This window comes from Rhincodon typus, chromosome 24, assembly GCF_021869965.1.
Source record: "Rhincodon typus isolate 14 chromosome 24, sRhiTyp1.1, whole genome shotgun sequence".
Classification (NCBI taxonomy): Eukaryota; Metazoa; Chordata; class Chondrichthyes; order Orectolobiformes; family Rhincodontidae; genus Rhincodon; species Rhincodon typus.
Window position 1 is genome coordinate 24,042,804 of NC_063355.1, and position 13,796 is coordinate 24,056,599.

At 39.7% G+C, this 13,796-nt stretch overlaps 1 protein-coding gene across 2 annotated transcripts in view; it reads left to right on the forward strand.

The window, feature by feature from the left end:
- The window catches only part of ift81 (intraflagellar transport 81 homolog), a 113,902-nt gene that overhangs the window by 31,280 nt on the left and 68,826 nt on the right, over positions 1 to 13,796 (forward strand). For both annotated transcript variants that reach the window (XM_048611627.1, XM_048611628.1), the window contains exons 10-11: positions 6,173 to 6,268; positions 11,996 to 12,142. In XM_048611627.1, coding sequence (XP_048467584.1) covers positions 6,173 to 6,268; positions 11,996 to 12,142 — 243 coding nt within the window. The remainder of the gene's footprint in view (positions 1 to 6,172; positions 6,269 to 11,995; positions 12,143 to 13,796) is intronic.

Below are 13,796 nucleotides of genomic sequence, written 5' to 3' on the forward strand. Positions count from 1 at the left end.
CCCTCAGGCTTTGTTTACGTTTTTGATCCTTATTTATGGTTAGAGTATGCCATTTTCAAACTTAATGTGGAATTCAATTGTGTTATGATCACTATTTTCCAGTAGATCTTTGACTATGATGTTACTAATTAACCCTACCATATTGAATAATGCTGATAACCTTATAACCTACTTTCTGCTTGTTCAATGGTATATTGCTCCTGGGAGCTGTTAGAAAAGGATCCTACAAACGCATCTTTCCATACCACTTTGCCAATTTGATAGGCTTAGTCTATATGAAGATTAAAGTGGCTAATAACTATTATACTTCCTTTGTTACAATTTCCAATAACTTCTTGTCTAACGCTGTGTCCAATGGTATTACACCTGTTTAGGAGTGTATAAACTGGTCCTAACAGTGTTTACTCACCCTTGTCATTTCTAATCTTCACCCATTCTAATTCTGCTCACTCATTTTCTGAACCAAGATCCTTTCTCATTATCTCTTTTGTGATCAGTGGTACCCCTCCTCCTTTTCCATTCTGCCCATCTCTTTAAAATGTTTTGTACCTTGAACTATCTATTTCCCTGCCTTGGTCACCCTGTGACCGTGCATTTGTAATGGTGATAAAGCAATTCCTCTCTATTTGTGTTACTTGTGCATCCATTTCATTGTAAATGTTCTGTGTTTTCAGATAAAGTGAGTGAAATTTTATTATTTTTATTATTGTTTCCTGCATTGCACGTACTCTGTATTAGCACTAAACCCGCTATCCCTTCCTACCCACTCATAGACTCCCTACAGTGTGGAAGCAGACCGTTTGGTCCACGCCAACCTGCCAAAGAGCGTCCCACCCCCACCCCTAATCCTATCCCTGTATTTCCCATGTCTAATGAGCTCAGCCTGCTCATCCCTGGACACTGCAGGCAATTTTAGCATGGCCAATCCACCTAACCTGCACATCTTTGCACTGTGAGAGGACACTGGGGCACCCAGAGAAAACACATGCAGACACGGGGAAAATGTGCAAACTCCACACAGACGGTTGCCCAAGGCTGGAATCAATCCCGTGTCCCTGGTGCTGTGAGGCAGCAGTACTCGCCACTGAGCTACCGGGCCACCTCAATAACGGATTCTAAAATCTTATCAATGACCAAGCTCAGGCTAACTGGCCAATAATTTCCTGCCTTCTGCCTCCCATTCTCTTAAACAGTGGTATTACATCAGCCATTTACTAGTCCTCTGGGACCCTCCATAACTGCAAGTTGCCATTGTCCTAGCAGACCATTGGGCTGCACTGTCATTAGAGAGATGGCAGGTGATTGTTTAACCGAAGGGTCACCATACTTCAGCTGGTACGGGAATGGAACTCATGTTTTTGGCATCCCTATATATTACAAACCATCCATCCAGCCAACTGAGCTAACCAACCACTAAGCTTGTCTTTCTCAACATTGATATACTTTTCAATTGACTGAACTTTTATCTTTGGATTTCTAAATCTTTCTTCACTCAATATTTGCTGGCACACTCTACGTTTGTAACTTTGGTCCCTTTATTCATATTCTGGTTACCATAACCATATTGTTACCCTGAACTGTTGTCTTGTCCTTTCTATTTAACTTCTCACATTTCCTCTTAGGTGAACACTATTTAATTTTAAGCCCTCTCTACAATTCCACTTATATAACTCACCAGGACATTGTTTGCAGTGTTTTTTTCAGGTAAAATTTGTCCCAACAGTACAGCTTCCTCTTTTTCCCAGTACTGGTCCCAAAGCCCCATGAATTGAAGGCCATTTCTCCCACACCAATCTTTGAGTGATGTACCAGTTCTCCAGTATTGCTTACACAATGTCAATCTGTTTGTGGTTCAAGTAATAGTCCAGGGATCATTACCTTTGTAGTTCTGCTTATTAGCCCCTGGCTGCTCATACTTCCTCATCAGAGCCTCTTTGTAGTGTTAGCTATGTCCTTGGTATCCTTGTGCACTTCAACAACTGGATCCTTCGCCTCCTGCTCCATGTTTCTTTCTGGTCTGGAGGAGATTTTCCTAACTTTGATACTGGGCAATCAACATTGGTTTAAGAAGTAGGCAAGTAATCTATTCTCTAACTCTATTGTCCTTTACCACAGTACAGTTTTCACATTGGCTTCCTTCAGTACATTTGGATGTATCTTATCTGGTTGTTGTCCCTTATCAAGTATTGGCAGTCTACTGCATACTATGTCCGTTATCAATTTTGAATGCTTCCAGTGACTGAATTTCTTCCTCCATCGCAATGGCCTTGGTAGCATCTACTTTATTTGTAAAGACAGATGCAAAATATCCGTTTAATACCTCAGCCATTACTTTGTTTACATGTATAAATTCTCTTTCGTCCATTTTGGAGCGGAAATGGGAGCATGGTACTATCAATCATAGGACGATCGTATTGACTGGCCGAGCAGGCCAAATGAGCTTCTCATGTTCCCATTTTGTATGTTTCAATGCAGCCCTAATCCTCTTTTTACCTATGTGACTTACAAATATCATTGGGATTTTCCTTTTTATGATTGCTTCCCAGTCTCTCTTCATAATTTCTTTTCTTCGTTTATTTGCTTTTTCATCTCTGTTCTGAAGCTTCTGTATTCAGCCTTGATTTTAATTGCATTTTCCACATAATACCGGTGACAATGACACTTTTCCTCCTTTATCTCAATTTCTATTTCTGTCCGAGGAGCTCTGGACTTGTTTGACCTACCTTTCCCTTTTGAGCGAATATACCTTGAATGTGCCTAAATGTTTCTTCAGTGAAGGCGATACAGTGATCAGCTACAGTTTCTCCCACCAACTTTGGCTCCACTGTATCTTGCCGAGCTCACTTCTTGCTTTATTGAAGTCAGCTCTATCCCAGTTAATTATTCTTGGTCTGGATTGTTCATTATTCTTTTCCACCTTCATAGAGTCATAGTCATAGAGTCTTACAGCATGGAAATAGATTCTTCAGTCCAATCAGTCCATGCCGAACGTAATCCCAAATTAAACTAGTCCCACCTGCCTGCTTCTGGCCCATATCCCTCCAAGCCTTACCTATTCATGTGATTATCTAAGTGTCTTTTAAACATTGTAACTGTACCTGCTTCTATCACTTCCTCAGGAAGTTCATTTCATAAAGTATTTGCTCCTCGTGTTTTTTTTTTAAATCTCTCTGCTGTCACCTTAAAAATATGCCCCCAGTCTTGAAATCCCTCATAGTAGGGAAAAGACTCCTGCCATTAACCCTTTCTACACCCATCATGATTTTATAAACCTCTATAAGGTCACCTCTCAACCTCCAATGCTCCAGTGAGAAAGTCCCAGCCTATCCAGCCTTTCTTTATAACTCAAACCTTCCATATTAGGTCACATCCTGGTAAATCTCTTCTGATCCTTGTCTATCTTAGTAGTATCCTTCCTATAAATCAGCAACCAGAACGAGACACAGTACTCCAGAAAAGACCTCACCAATGTCCTGTACAACCTCAAAATGACTTCCCAACCTGGTGGCTCAGTGGTTAGCACTGCTGCCTCAAACCTCCAGGGACCCAGGTTCAATTCCACCTTTTGGAAGACTTTCTGTGTGAAGTTTACACATACTCCCCGTGTTTCCATGAGTTTCCTTTGGGTGCTCCGGTTTCCTCCCAAAGTTGAAAGACGTGTAGGTTAGGTGGATTAGCCATGGGAAATGCAGAGTTACGGGGTAGGGGCATGGAACTGGATGAGATGCTCTTTGGAGGGTCGTTGTAGACTTGGTGGGCCAAATGGTCTGTTATAAACTGTAGGGATTCTATGATACGCAAAGGACTGAGCAACAAAGGCAAGCATACTAAATGCCTCTTTAACCACCCTGTCAATATGTGATGCAGACTTCAAAGAATTATGTACCTGAACCCCTCGGTCCCTCATTTCTACATAACTACCTAAGGCCCTACCATTAATTGTGTTTGTTATACCAAAATGCAATTCCTCGCATTTAACTGAATTGAATTCCATTAGCTATTTTTCAGCCCATTGACCCATTTGATCAAATGGGTCAAAATTGATACTAATATAAAATTATATGAATAGTGTCAACAAGTAAAACATTATTAAAGTTAGTATTTAAGTGATAGTTGACAGAGCAAGAATTGATTTTAGCTACTCCGCTTTGGGTAGAGTTCCAGTGGTCTATTCAACAATACTTCTGTCTGACCAATTTGTAACTTCCTCACTTGTCCTGACTCTCCCTATGGACATGGTTCCTTGTGTTGATATTACAGTTTTTCCTGCAAAAACAATTCTGTTATTAAAGCCTGAGAACAAAAGAACTGCATCGAAGTAACCGGATGTCTCCATGGATGTTTTCCCTTCTGAAGAATAATTACTAAAGAAACACATATGAACTCGACCACACAACAGTAGTTATCACCTGTTCATTTACAATGCTATTCAATTAATACTGGCTTTTTTGTTCATCCATCAGTTTGACCTTAGAAAATAAAAATAGAAACTGTTAGCTTCAGGACAAGTTGTGAGTAGGCAAATGCAATATAGTATGAGATTATCCATTTTTAGCAAAAATAAGAAGGCGGGTTATTATCTGAATGGCAATAGATTGGAAAAGGGGAAGGTGCAACAAGACCTAGGTGTCTTGTACACCAGCTGCTGAAAGTTAACATGCATGAGCAGCAGGTGGTGAAGAAAGAAAATGAAATATTGGCCTTCATAGTGAGATAATTCAAATACAGGAGCAGGATGTCTTCCTGCTATTGTACAGGGCCTTGATGAGATTGTGTATAGTTTTGGTCTCCTTATCTGAAGAGTAATGTTCTGTCTATGGAGAGAGTGCAACAAAGGTTCGCCAGACTGATTCCTGAGATAGCAGTGCTTGTGTACAAAAAGAAACTAAATGAGTTTGGACTATATTCACTGGATTTTAGAAGAATAAGGGGGATCCCAAAGAAACCTATAAAATTCTAACCGGACTGGATAAGGTACTTTTTTTTATTCACTTGTGGAACATGGATGTCACTAGCTGAGCCAGCATTTTCTTGTCTGTCCCTAGTTACCCTTGAGAAGGTGCGGGTGAGCTACCTTATGGAACCACTGCAGAGAATATGCTATAGGTAGTGCCATTAGGAAGGGAATTCCAGGACTTTAACTCAGTGACAGTGAAGGAACAGCGATATATTTCCAAGTTAGGATGATGAATGGCTTGGAGGGGAGCATGCAGATGGTGTTCTTCCCATATCTGCCACCCTTTTCCTTCTAGAGTTGGATGATCAGACATTGATCATATTGAATGGTGGAGCAGGCTTGAAGGGTTGAACAGCCAATGCTGTTCCTATTTTCTGTGTTTCAATGTTAGAACTATACAACAGTTCAGATGCCATCTGTGGAGAAAAAAGGAAAGTACCTCTCCTTCCTGCTTTTTCTGTTTCGTACTTTAATAACCTGTAACTTGTTCCTCTTTTAATGATAAATCATCAACCTGATATGTTCATGTTGTTTCTCTCTCCATCGATTCTGCCTGGCCAATTGAGTATTTTCAACATTTTCTATTCATTTCAAATCTACAACTTGCAATATATTTTGCTTTAAAATGAATTTAACCTATCACTCCCTGCATGCCATTTCAGATGACCAGAAACCCATCCTGGCTGCTTAATTTGATCTTGTTGCTGGTCTGTCTATCAATTTCTGCCCTCCTAGTGTTTTACTGTGGAATGACGCTGAACTGTCTATTAGTTCTTGCTTTTCCATTGTCCTGTCTTGGATCAGCAGTTTTTAAATTTAAATTTGATCACTTCAAATAATTTGCAATGCAGGATTGTTAATACGGCCAAGCAAGAGATGTCCATTTATTCCTATGGGTGATATCATTACCATGCTAAACATTTTGAAGAACAATAATGCTCAAAGGAAATAGAATTTAGGACAGTTTCTTGCTTGGCATTTTATAGTGTCATAGTTTCAAAATATGTATTTTAAAATTTTGATTAATCTTTGTAAATGCAGTTTTGCAAATAGCATTATATCTGGAATTGTACTTAAACTTGTAATGCCTTATTGTAGTCAAGTATACCCAACGTTTGAAGTACTATTATTTTTTATATATGCATTACTTAAACAAAACATTTCAGAATGGTTGGTATTTTTCATTATTTTGCTATCACTGCTTTCAATTTTTAGATCCAGGAGATCAATACTCAAATTAACCAATTAATTGAGAAGAGAATGATGCGAAATGATCCAATGGATGATAAACTGTTCCTTTTTCGGCAACAGGTAGGATGATATAAACATTAGTATGGAAGATGAACTCCAAAAATATTCTGTTTCATTAAAAATGAAATACATCATTTGTGTTTTTCAACTTTTTAATGTGACTTGAGTCTTTGGCTGAATGGCTAGAGTTATTAGATGTAAGTTTCAAACCTTACTTGAGGTAATTCTGGTAATTGGAGTTGGACCCTCAGCTCCCAATTCTGGGTTGAAATCCAGCAATTGCACTCATGTGCAAAAGATGTAGTGGGACTCCTCATCGATAGTTATGAGATCACTTGTAATTGGGGCAAACCTCTCCTAAATACCTAACATTGGAGACATGTTAGATATGTCTCCAATCTCATAACTGATTGGAGACATACCTAACACATAGAAGATGATTGCTGTTGATGGAGGTTAGTCATTTCAGTTCTAGATCATCACTGCAGGAGTTCTTCTGTGTAGTATCTTAGGCTCGACTGTTTTCAAGTGCTTCATCAATTACCTCCCTCCCTTATAATGACAAAAGTAGGGATTGTCACCATATTGTACAATGTTCAGCACCATTCAGATACTGAATACCATGATTACTGATACTGTATCCATATGCATCAAGACCTGGATAGTGTTCGTCCTTGGGCTGACAAATGGCAAATAACACTTGTGCCACAGAAGTGCAAGGAAATGACGATCTGCAACAAAAGAGAACCTAACCATTTCCTTTGAAATTCATTGGCATTAACAATTTGAAACCTCCACTGTCAACTTCCTAGCTGTTACCATTGACCAGAGACTGAACTGGACAACCATATAAATACCATGGCTACAAGAGCAGATCAGAAGCTAGGAATTCTGCTGCAAGTGGCTTGTAACTTTCCTCTTACCTCTTATTTCTTTATTTTTCTGCTTTACACTACACAGGATTGTAACGCTTAATTTTTAACTTTGTTTCTTTATTTACTACTTTGTACCTAAGATTTAGTACCTAGGTACCTAAGATGGTGCTAGGAATGATGACATTGTACAGTTTGCACTGTACTTGTGTACTTCTGTACTTGAGCACACCTGACAATACAATCTAATTCTAATTCTAATTCTAACCAAAACTGCAAGAGGCAAGTTACACTCGCGTGGATGTTTTTCCATCAACACTCAAAGCTCGACACCATCCAGGATACAGTAGTCCACTTGACTGACAACCTGTCCACTACATATTCACTCTACCACCAACACAGTGGCAGCAGTGTGCACCTTCTAGAAGACGAACTGCAACTATTCACTAAGCTTTCGCTGCCAGCGTCTTCCGCATCCACATCCTCTAACAGCTAGAGAGACAAGGGCAATAGATGAACACCACCATGTGCAAGTTCACTCCAAACCACACCCCATCCTGACATGGAGCTATCTTATTAGACTTTTACTGTTGGTGGGTCAAAATACTGGAATTCCTTTCAGTATTAATACAAGAAAGTGGCTTTTCACTACCTTCTCAAGAACTGTTAGAGTTTGGGATTAGCCAGTAATGCCCAAATCCTGTGAAGGAATAAAAACAATCCTTTAAACACTCTTACCACATAGAAGTCAACACCCAATCAGCTGGTATAATGTTATATTCTGTTTATAGAAAAATGTCAGTATGAACCGGAGGAGTGAATATATGCCCTATAGTTATGATATTCCTCCCACCACAAACTCACCTGAGAAGAGTTCCATTGAATTCATTCAGTGGCACAGTGTCATGGAGAAACTGGATGCAGATTTTCCTTGTGATTCCTCACACGTTTATTCATTCATCTTAGTCAGTACAAAACAGGCATACAAGATTCTGATTTTTTTTGTAAAGCACTGAAAGTATATTTGATGTCATCGAAATTTTTGTACTGTCATCCCATGGGTTTTCATTTCAGCCCTGTTGAGATTTACATTTGTGTCACTTGGAAGTTATTGCCACTTGAGAGCATAAATTTGGAATCACCTTATCCATAATCAATCTGTTGGTTAAGTGGTGGAGGAGTGGAGGGGGACAGTATGTATGGAAGATGGAGGGAAAGCTTTTCACCTTTTCCTTCTGGAATTCAAGCAATTTATCTGCTCAGTTGCAGTCTAAACCAGGTGCTTTGAATCATGGTATAATTTCAAAAACCCTATCAACTTATTTGTATTTGCCAAATGACTGTCTCGTGTGTATGTTGGGGGAAGTATGCAGAAATGGTGCCAAGTGCCATTTTCCAAGCTTCCCAAGAGGACTTGAAGAAGGCAGGAAGAAGGCCCCACTCAAACTGTAGAAAGCCTTAGCTTCAGTCACAGCAGTCACTTTTCATTGCAAAAGCCCTTACTAAGAAAATACAAGGAGGCTGCTTTTAAAGGCAAACCTGCATGGCACATTTGTTCTCTTAGGGAAATCACAGACATGTTTAGTCAATATTGGAGCTCTAGCATTGCTGTCAGTGCCCCCCATGCCTCACACTTTAAATTGGACACAAAGGCTGGAATTACTGTTCTGTTACTTTAATGGCTGTGGAAGTTTACCCTAAAGTTTTCATCGTACAACTGCAAGACCCAGGAGGAACTAGCCTCAAGGACAAAGTCCAGCTTTAAGCAATGTTAAGACACCAAAGGCAAGGAATCGTTTTAACGTTGGATGTTATCTACAGCCAGCCATGTTCACTGCTCAGCAGGAGAACTACATAGTCGTCAACAACATCCTTAAAGTAAATGTAGCTATCAGTCAAGAACCAGCAAATTAGTTTTAGCAACAATCCCAAAAACTCTTTAAAAGCCTGGGAAAACTGCATGCCACATCACACTGAAGGGAGATGCCAAATCTACCAAATACACACCCAGGAAGATCCTAAACCCATTTAAGAACAAGGTAGGAGCTAAGGTGAAGCTGTGCTTCAAAAGGGATCATTTCAAATGTCACATAGCCATCTACATGGTGTTCTGGTATGGTGCCAGTTCCTAAACCGAAGGGATTAATTAGAATTTATGTTGACTTAACTTATTTTAGCAAGGAAGTGCAACGAGACATATTTCCAATGGCATCCTTTGATGAGAGCCCCGTTAAAATTACTAACAGCACAATCTTCCACCAAGTTGGACACTAACAGTGGCTTGTGACAACTTCCACTACATAAGTACTCCAAGCTGCTGGCCATATTCATAACACTCTGAGGATGTTGTTGTTTTAACCACCTTTCTTTGATCATCACATCCACACCTGAAATTTTACAGTAGCCAGCATCCCACAAATTAGAAGGAATGAAAGGCAGTATATGCCACATCGATGACATTCCCAACCAGTCTTTTGAAGCCTAACATGATTTTGGGTAAGGAAAATCTTGAGAAAGTTACAAGACTTTGGGTTGACACTTGTAACAAATGTGAATTCTCAAAGTCAATGATTAATTTTTTTTATGGGCTACATTGCTGAATCAACAAAATGACAGCAGATCTGCAGAAAATAGAAGCCATCAGGACATTCCACCACCGTGGAATATCACAGAGCTGCAACAGTTTATGGTGAAAATTCTTACCCCACTTAGCCTAAGTTAATGAGCCTCTCCAGTGATTGTTCAAGTAAGATCAGGGATAGTGTTGCACTGAGGAGCAGCACTCATTTGATCGAATAAAAGACATGCTCATTTTGTCAAGGTCTCTGTATGTTGTGATCCAGACTTTTCAACAGTCTTAATTCAGATTCAATGCGATGGGATAAGATGGCCAATGTACTACATTTGCTAGTAGGCTGTGTTCCAGTACGGCAGTATTTTGAGCAACACCATTTTGCCAGTATTCTTAATAACTATTTCCTGTAAAGAGAGATTGATAGTTCCACAAGTTCTTCATCTGAATGTCTTCCAGAAGATTTACCAGGGACATGTGGGTATTTCAAATGTGTTAGGTCAGGGTGTGTGCAGGTAATCTATGTGATGACCTGTTATCTCTCATTCCGTAGAGGACTTGGTCTCCAATTGCACCATCTGCATTTCAAAAACAGAAATTACCTTTTCTCTACAGTCCTTTTTTCTTCAGCTATGCCTTGGCACCACCTTAGCATTCACCTATTGATTTTAAGGAGATTTTTTTTTTCTCATCTTGGTAAAATGTTATTCATGATGAATCAAGGTTCAGAAGCTCAGTCCACCTGCTTAGAGTCTGTAATACTATCTGTGAAGATTATTTTTTCCATGTCTGGAATCCTGGCTGTCGTCGCCTGTGACAATGGGCCACAATGTGCCAATGATTGTTTTGATCCTTTGTGGTTTCGTATAGATTTATCCACATTACTACTTCACAGAGATATCCTGAACCCAATAGCGAAACTGAGAGAGAATTATATACAGTAAAAGCCTCTGGAGAAAGAACAAAGATTTTAATTTAACACTACTCAGCTACTGCCCTACACCATTGCAGAACAGCTTCGTCCCATGATAGATTTTGATTGGTTGCAGGTTGCCAAGTGTCATGGTGCAGGACCATTTTAAAAAAAAAGACAAAGTGCAACATGATAGAGAAGACCATTAAGGTTTTGGAGTAGATTTGGAGAAGACCATGCTCGCACTTTAAATCAGAGACCCAGGGTTGATAAGCTATATGTGTTGAACTAGGGTAGCTACGTGAGGCTCATGGACAGGTAGCCTGAAGGCACTGTGCTTGCAAAGCTCCAACTAAGATCTTGTCTTACCTGAACACCAAATTGTATTGCTTGAAGAAATAAGAGCTGCCTTCTTGAACCGCTGCAGTCCACCTGCTGTGGGTGACCCACAATGCCATTAGGGAGGGAGTTCCAGGATTTTGTTTAAAAAAGGAAGCAGTTGGCTGGATGCATATCCTGATCTTCAGGAGGAAAATGTGACAACATGGCCCCTTAATACTGAGACAAGGACTAAAGATCTTCAATTTGGCATGCACCAACCCTCCACATCCTCCAAAGGAACACCGTGCACATTCAGGAATATTGGTGAAACTGCTCCAACTGCAGAATTGTGCTGTAAAGCGTAGAGATTGGAACAGAGCTATGGAAGATGTGTAAAACTTCATGAAATCAACAATTAATGGGAAGGGTGAACTTGGGAGAACATGTGAAATAAAGACTTCACTATGCTGTAAGATTAGGTACTGAGATGTGCAGCAGGACTTATGTCAAAGTCAGATCACATGGAACTGGAACCTGAGCCTATAAGATTCCAGAGATGCCCTCTCTTACCATTCCTTATACATTGTTCTATTCAGTAAAGACAGTTAATGTTCACTCACCTGTGTGTGGACCTAATCATTTTCACTTCTCTATGGAGAGCAACCTTTGAGGAAGAGCTTGTATTTCAGCATATCTGTCAGACTTCAAAATCACATTATATTTCAAATCTAGACTCCATCTCGAGCGGAAGAGGAAGTCAGCTGTTGATATGAGTCTGAAATATGCAAACTGTTACAATTGACCTGTGATGATTTCATATTTCCAATTACCTAGATTTGTCTATTGAGAACATTTTCATTCTGGAACTTCTTGAGATGTGGACTTTAATGTGCAGACAAGGTTAGCAGCCAAGCATCACACCAGTGTTCCATGTACCAGACTAGGCCAGTTATCTATGAGTTTAAAATTATATCCATGAGGTAGTAGTGAAATTAAGAACAGAGGGTTTTTAAAAATTATTCTCTCAATTAAAGCAAATGACAAAATTATACATCTGCATTGACGAACAACTTCCAAAGTAACATTTTAATTTTCACACCAATTTTCAGGCATCTATCATTTCCCGGAAAAAAGAAGCTAAAGCTGAAGAGTTACAGGAAGGAAGAGAGGAATTATCAAACTTGGAGAAAGAACTGGCGCAGAAAACAAATCAAGCTCGTGATTTTGATGGCACAGAAGTCCTGAAAGGTGATGAGGTAAGATAACAAGTAACTGCAGATATTTCAGCCATTGACAAGTGTTGGTTTCATATTTTCTCTCTCTAATCAGTTGCAGAATTAACAGTATGTTTAATTACAGCTTTGTGTTAATTTAATATGATAGATTTTTTTTATTTATTCATTTTGTGGGATGTGGGTGTCACTGGGCATATCTTGCCCATCCCTAGTTGCCCTTGAGAAGGTGGTGGTGAGCTGCCTTCTTGAATCGTTGCAGTCTACCCACAATGCCACTAGGGAGGGAATTCTAGGATTTTGACCCAGCGACAGTGAAGGAATGGCGGGATATTTCCAAGTCAGGATAGTGAGTGGCTTGGAGGGGAACTTGCAGGAACTTCCCATATATCTGCTGCCCTTGTCCTTCTAGATGGAAGTGGTCGTGGGTTTGGAAGATGCTGTCTGAGGATCTTTGGTGAATTTCTGCAATGCATCCTGTAGATAGTACACACTGCTGCTTCTGGGCATCGGTGGTGGATGCTTATGGATGTAGTGCCAAACAAATGGATTGCTTTGTCCTGGATAGTGTCAAGCTTCTTGAGTGTTGTTGGGGCTGCACTCATCCAAGTGAGTGGGGTGCATTCCAACACACTCCTGACTTGTGCCTTGTGATGGCCTTATTGGTGATGATCCTAACCTGATGAGTCAATCAAACCAACTTTGTCAATATTATAATAACTGTTATGATGCATTTTTTTGGAATATTTATTCACTTTCAATAGAAGTGTTACAATCTTTGGTTGACAATCATGCTTTGTTATGTTGTGCTATGGATTTGTGAAGTTTGCATTTGTGTTGGTTTTCCCTACATATTGAACTTCTAATACCTGGAAAAGTGGCTTGAGTGGGGTAAGGGAAGAAAATTAATAAGCCAAGGTAAAAATTGGAGGCAATTTAAGTTGGACATCATATTCCTTCTGGATATTGACTGAAGTGACACTGACTAGAAGCAGTCTACCAATTATCTACTATTTCAATGGGAACAGTGCAACACATAGACTGGGCAGAAGAATGTTCATACAATTTTTCTGTGTGCTTGAATCCCTGATTAGTTCCAAACTAACATCAGAATCATATACAGACTTGGAAAAATTAACAAATGCTTAAAATGCATAGCGCTTTCAAAATTGTCAAGGCTTCATCTAACACGATGCCCACCTTGAACTGAGTCTCATGTCTGAAACAATTTAAGAACATTTTACGTCACAAGAAAGGATTTTAAAATTTTTCGCATGTCAATCGAAACCAGAATTTGTTGCTGACCTCTACCTGTCTTTTAGGGGATGGTAGTGGGCTGACCTGTTGAACTATTGCAGTCTATATAGTGAAGGTACTCTCTCAATGCTGTTACATAGAGAGTTTCATAATTTTATCCAATCATAGTGAAAGAATGATGATGCATTATGAAGAAAGAATGTGGTGTGATGTGGAGGGGAATTTAGAGGAATTAGTGTTTCCATGCACCCGCAGTCCTCTTTCCAGATGATGGAGATTCATTGTTTCAGAAGGTCTATCAAACTTTGAGTGGCTACATCTTGCAGATAGTGAATACTGCAGCCATGGTACACCAGTGATGGAAGATGGATGATTATGCTTGTGGCTGAAGTGCTAATCAAGCAACCTGCTTTGTTTGGAA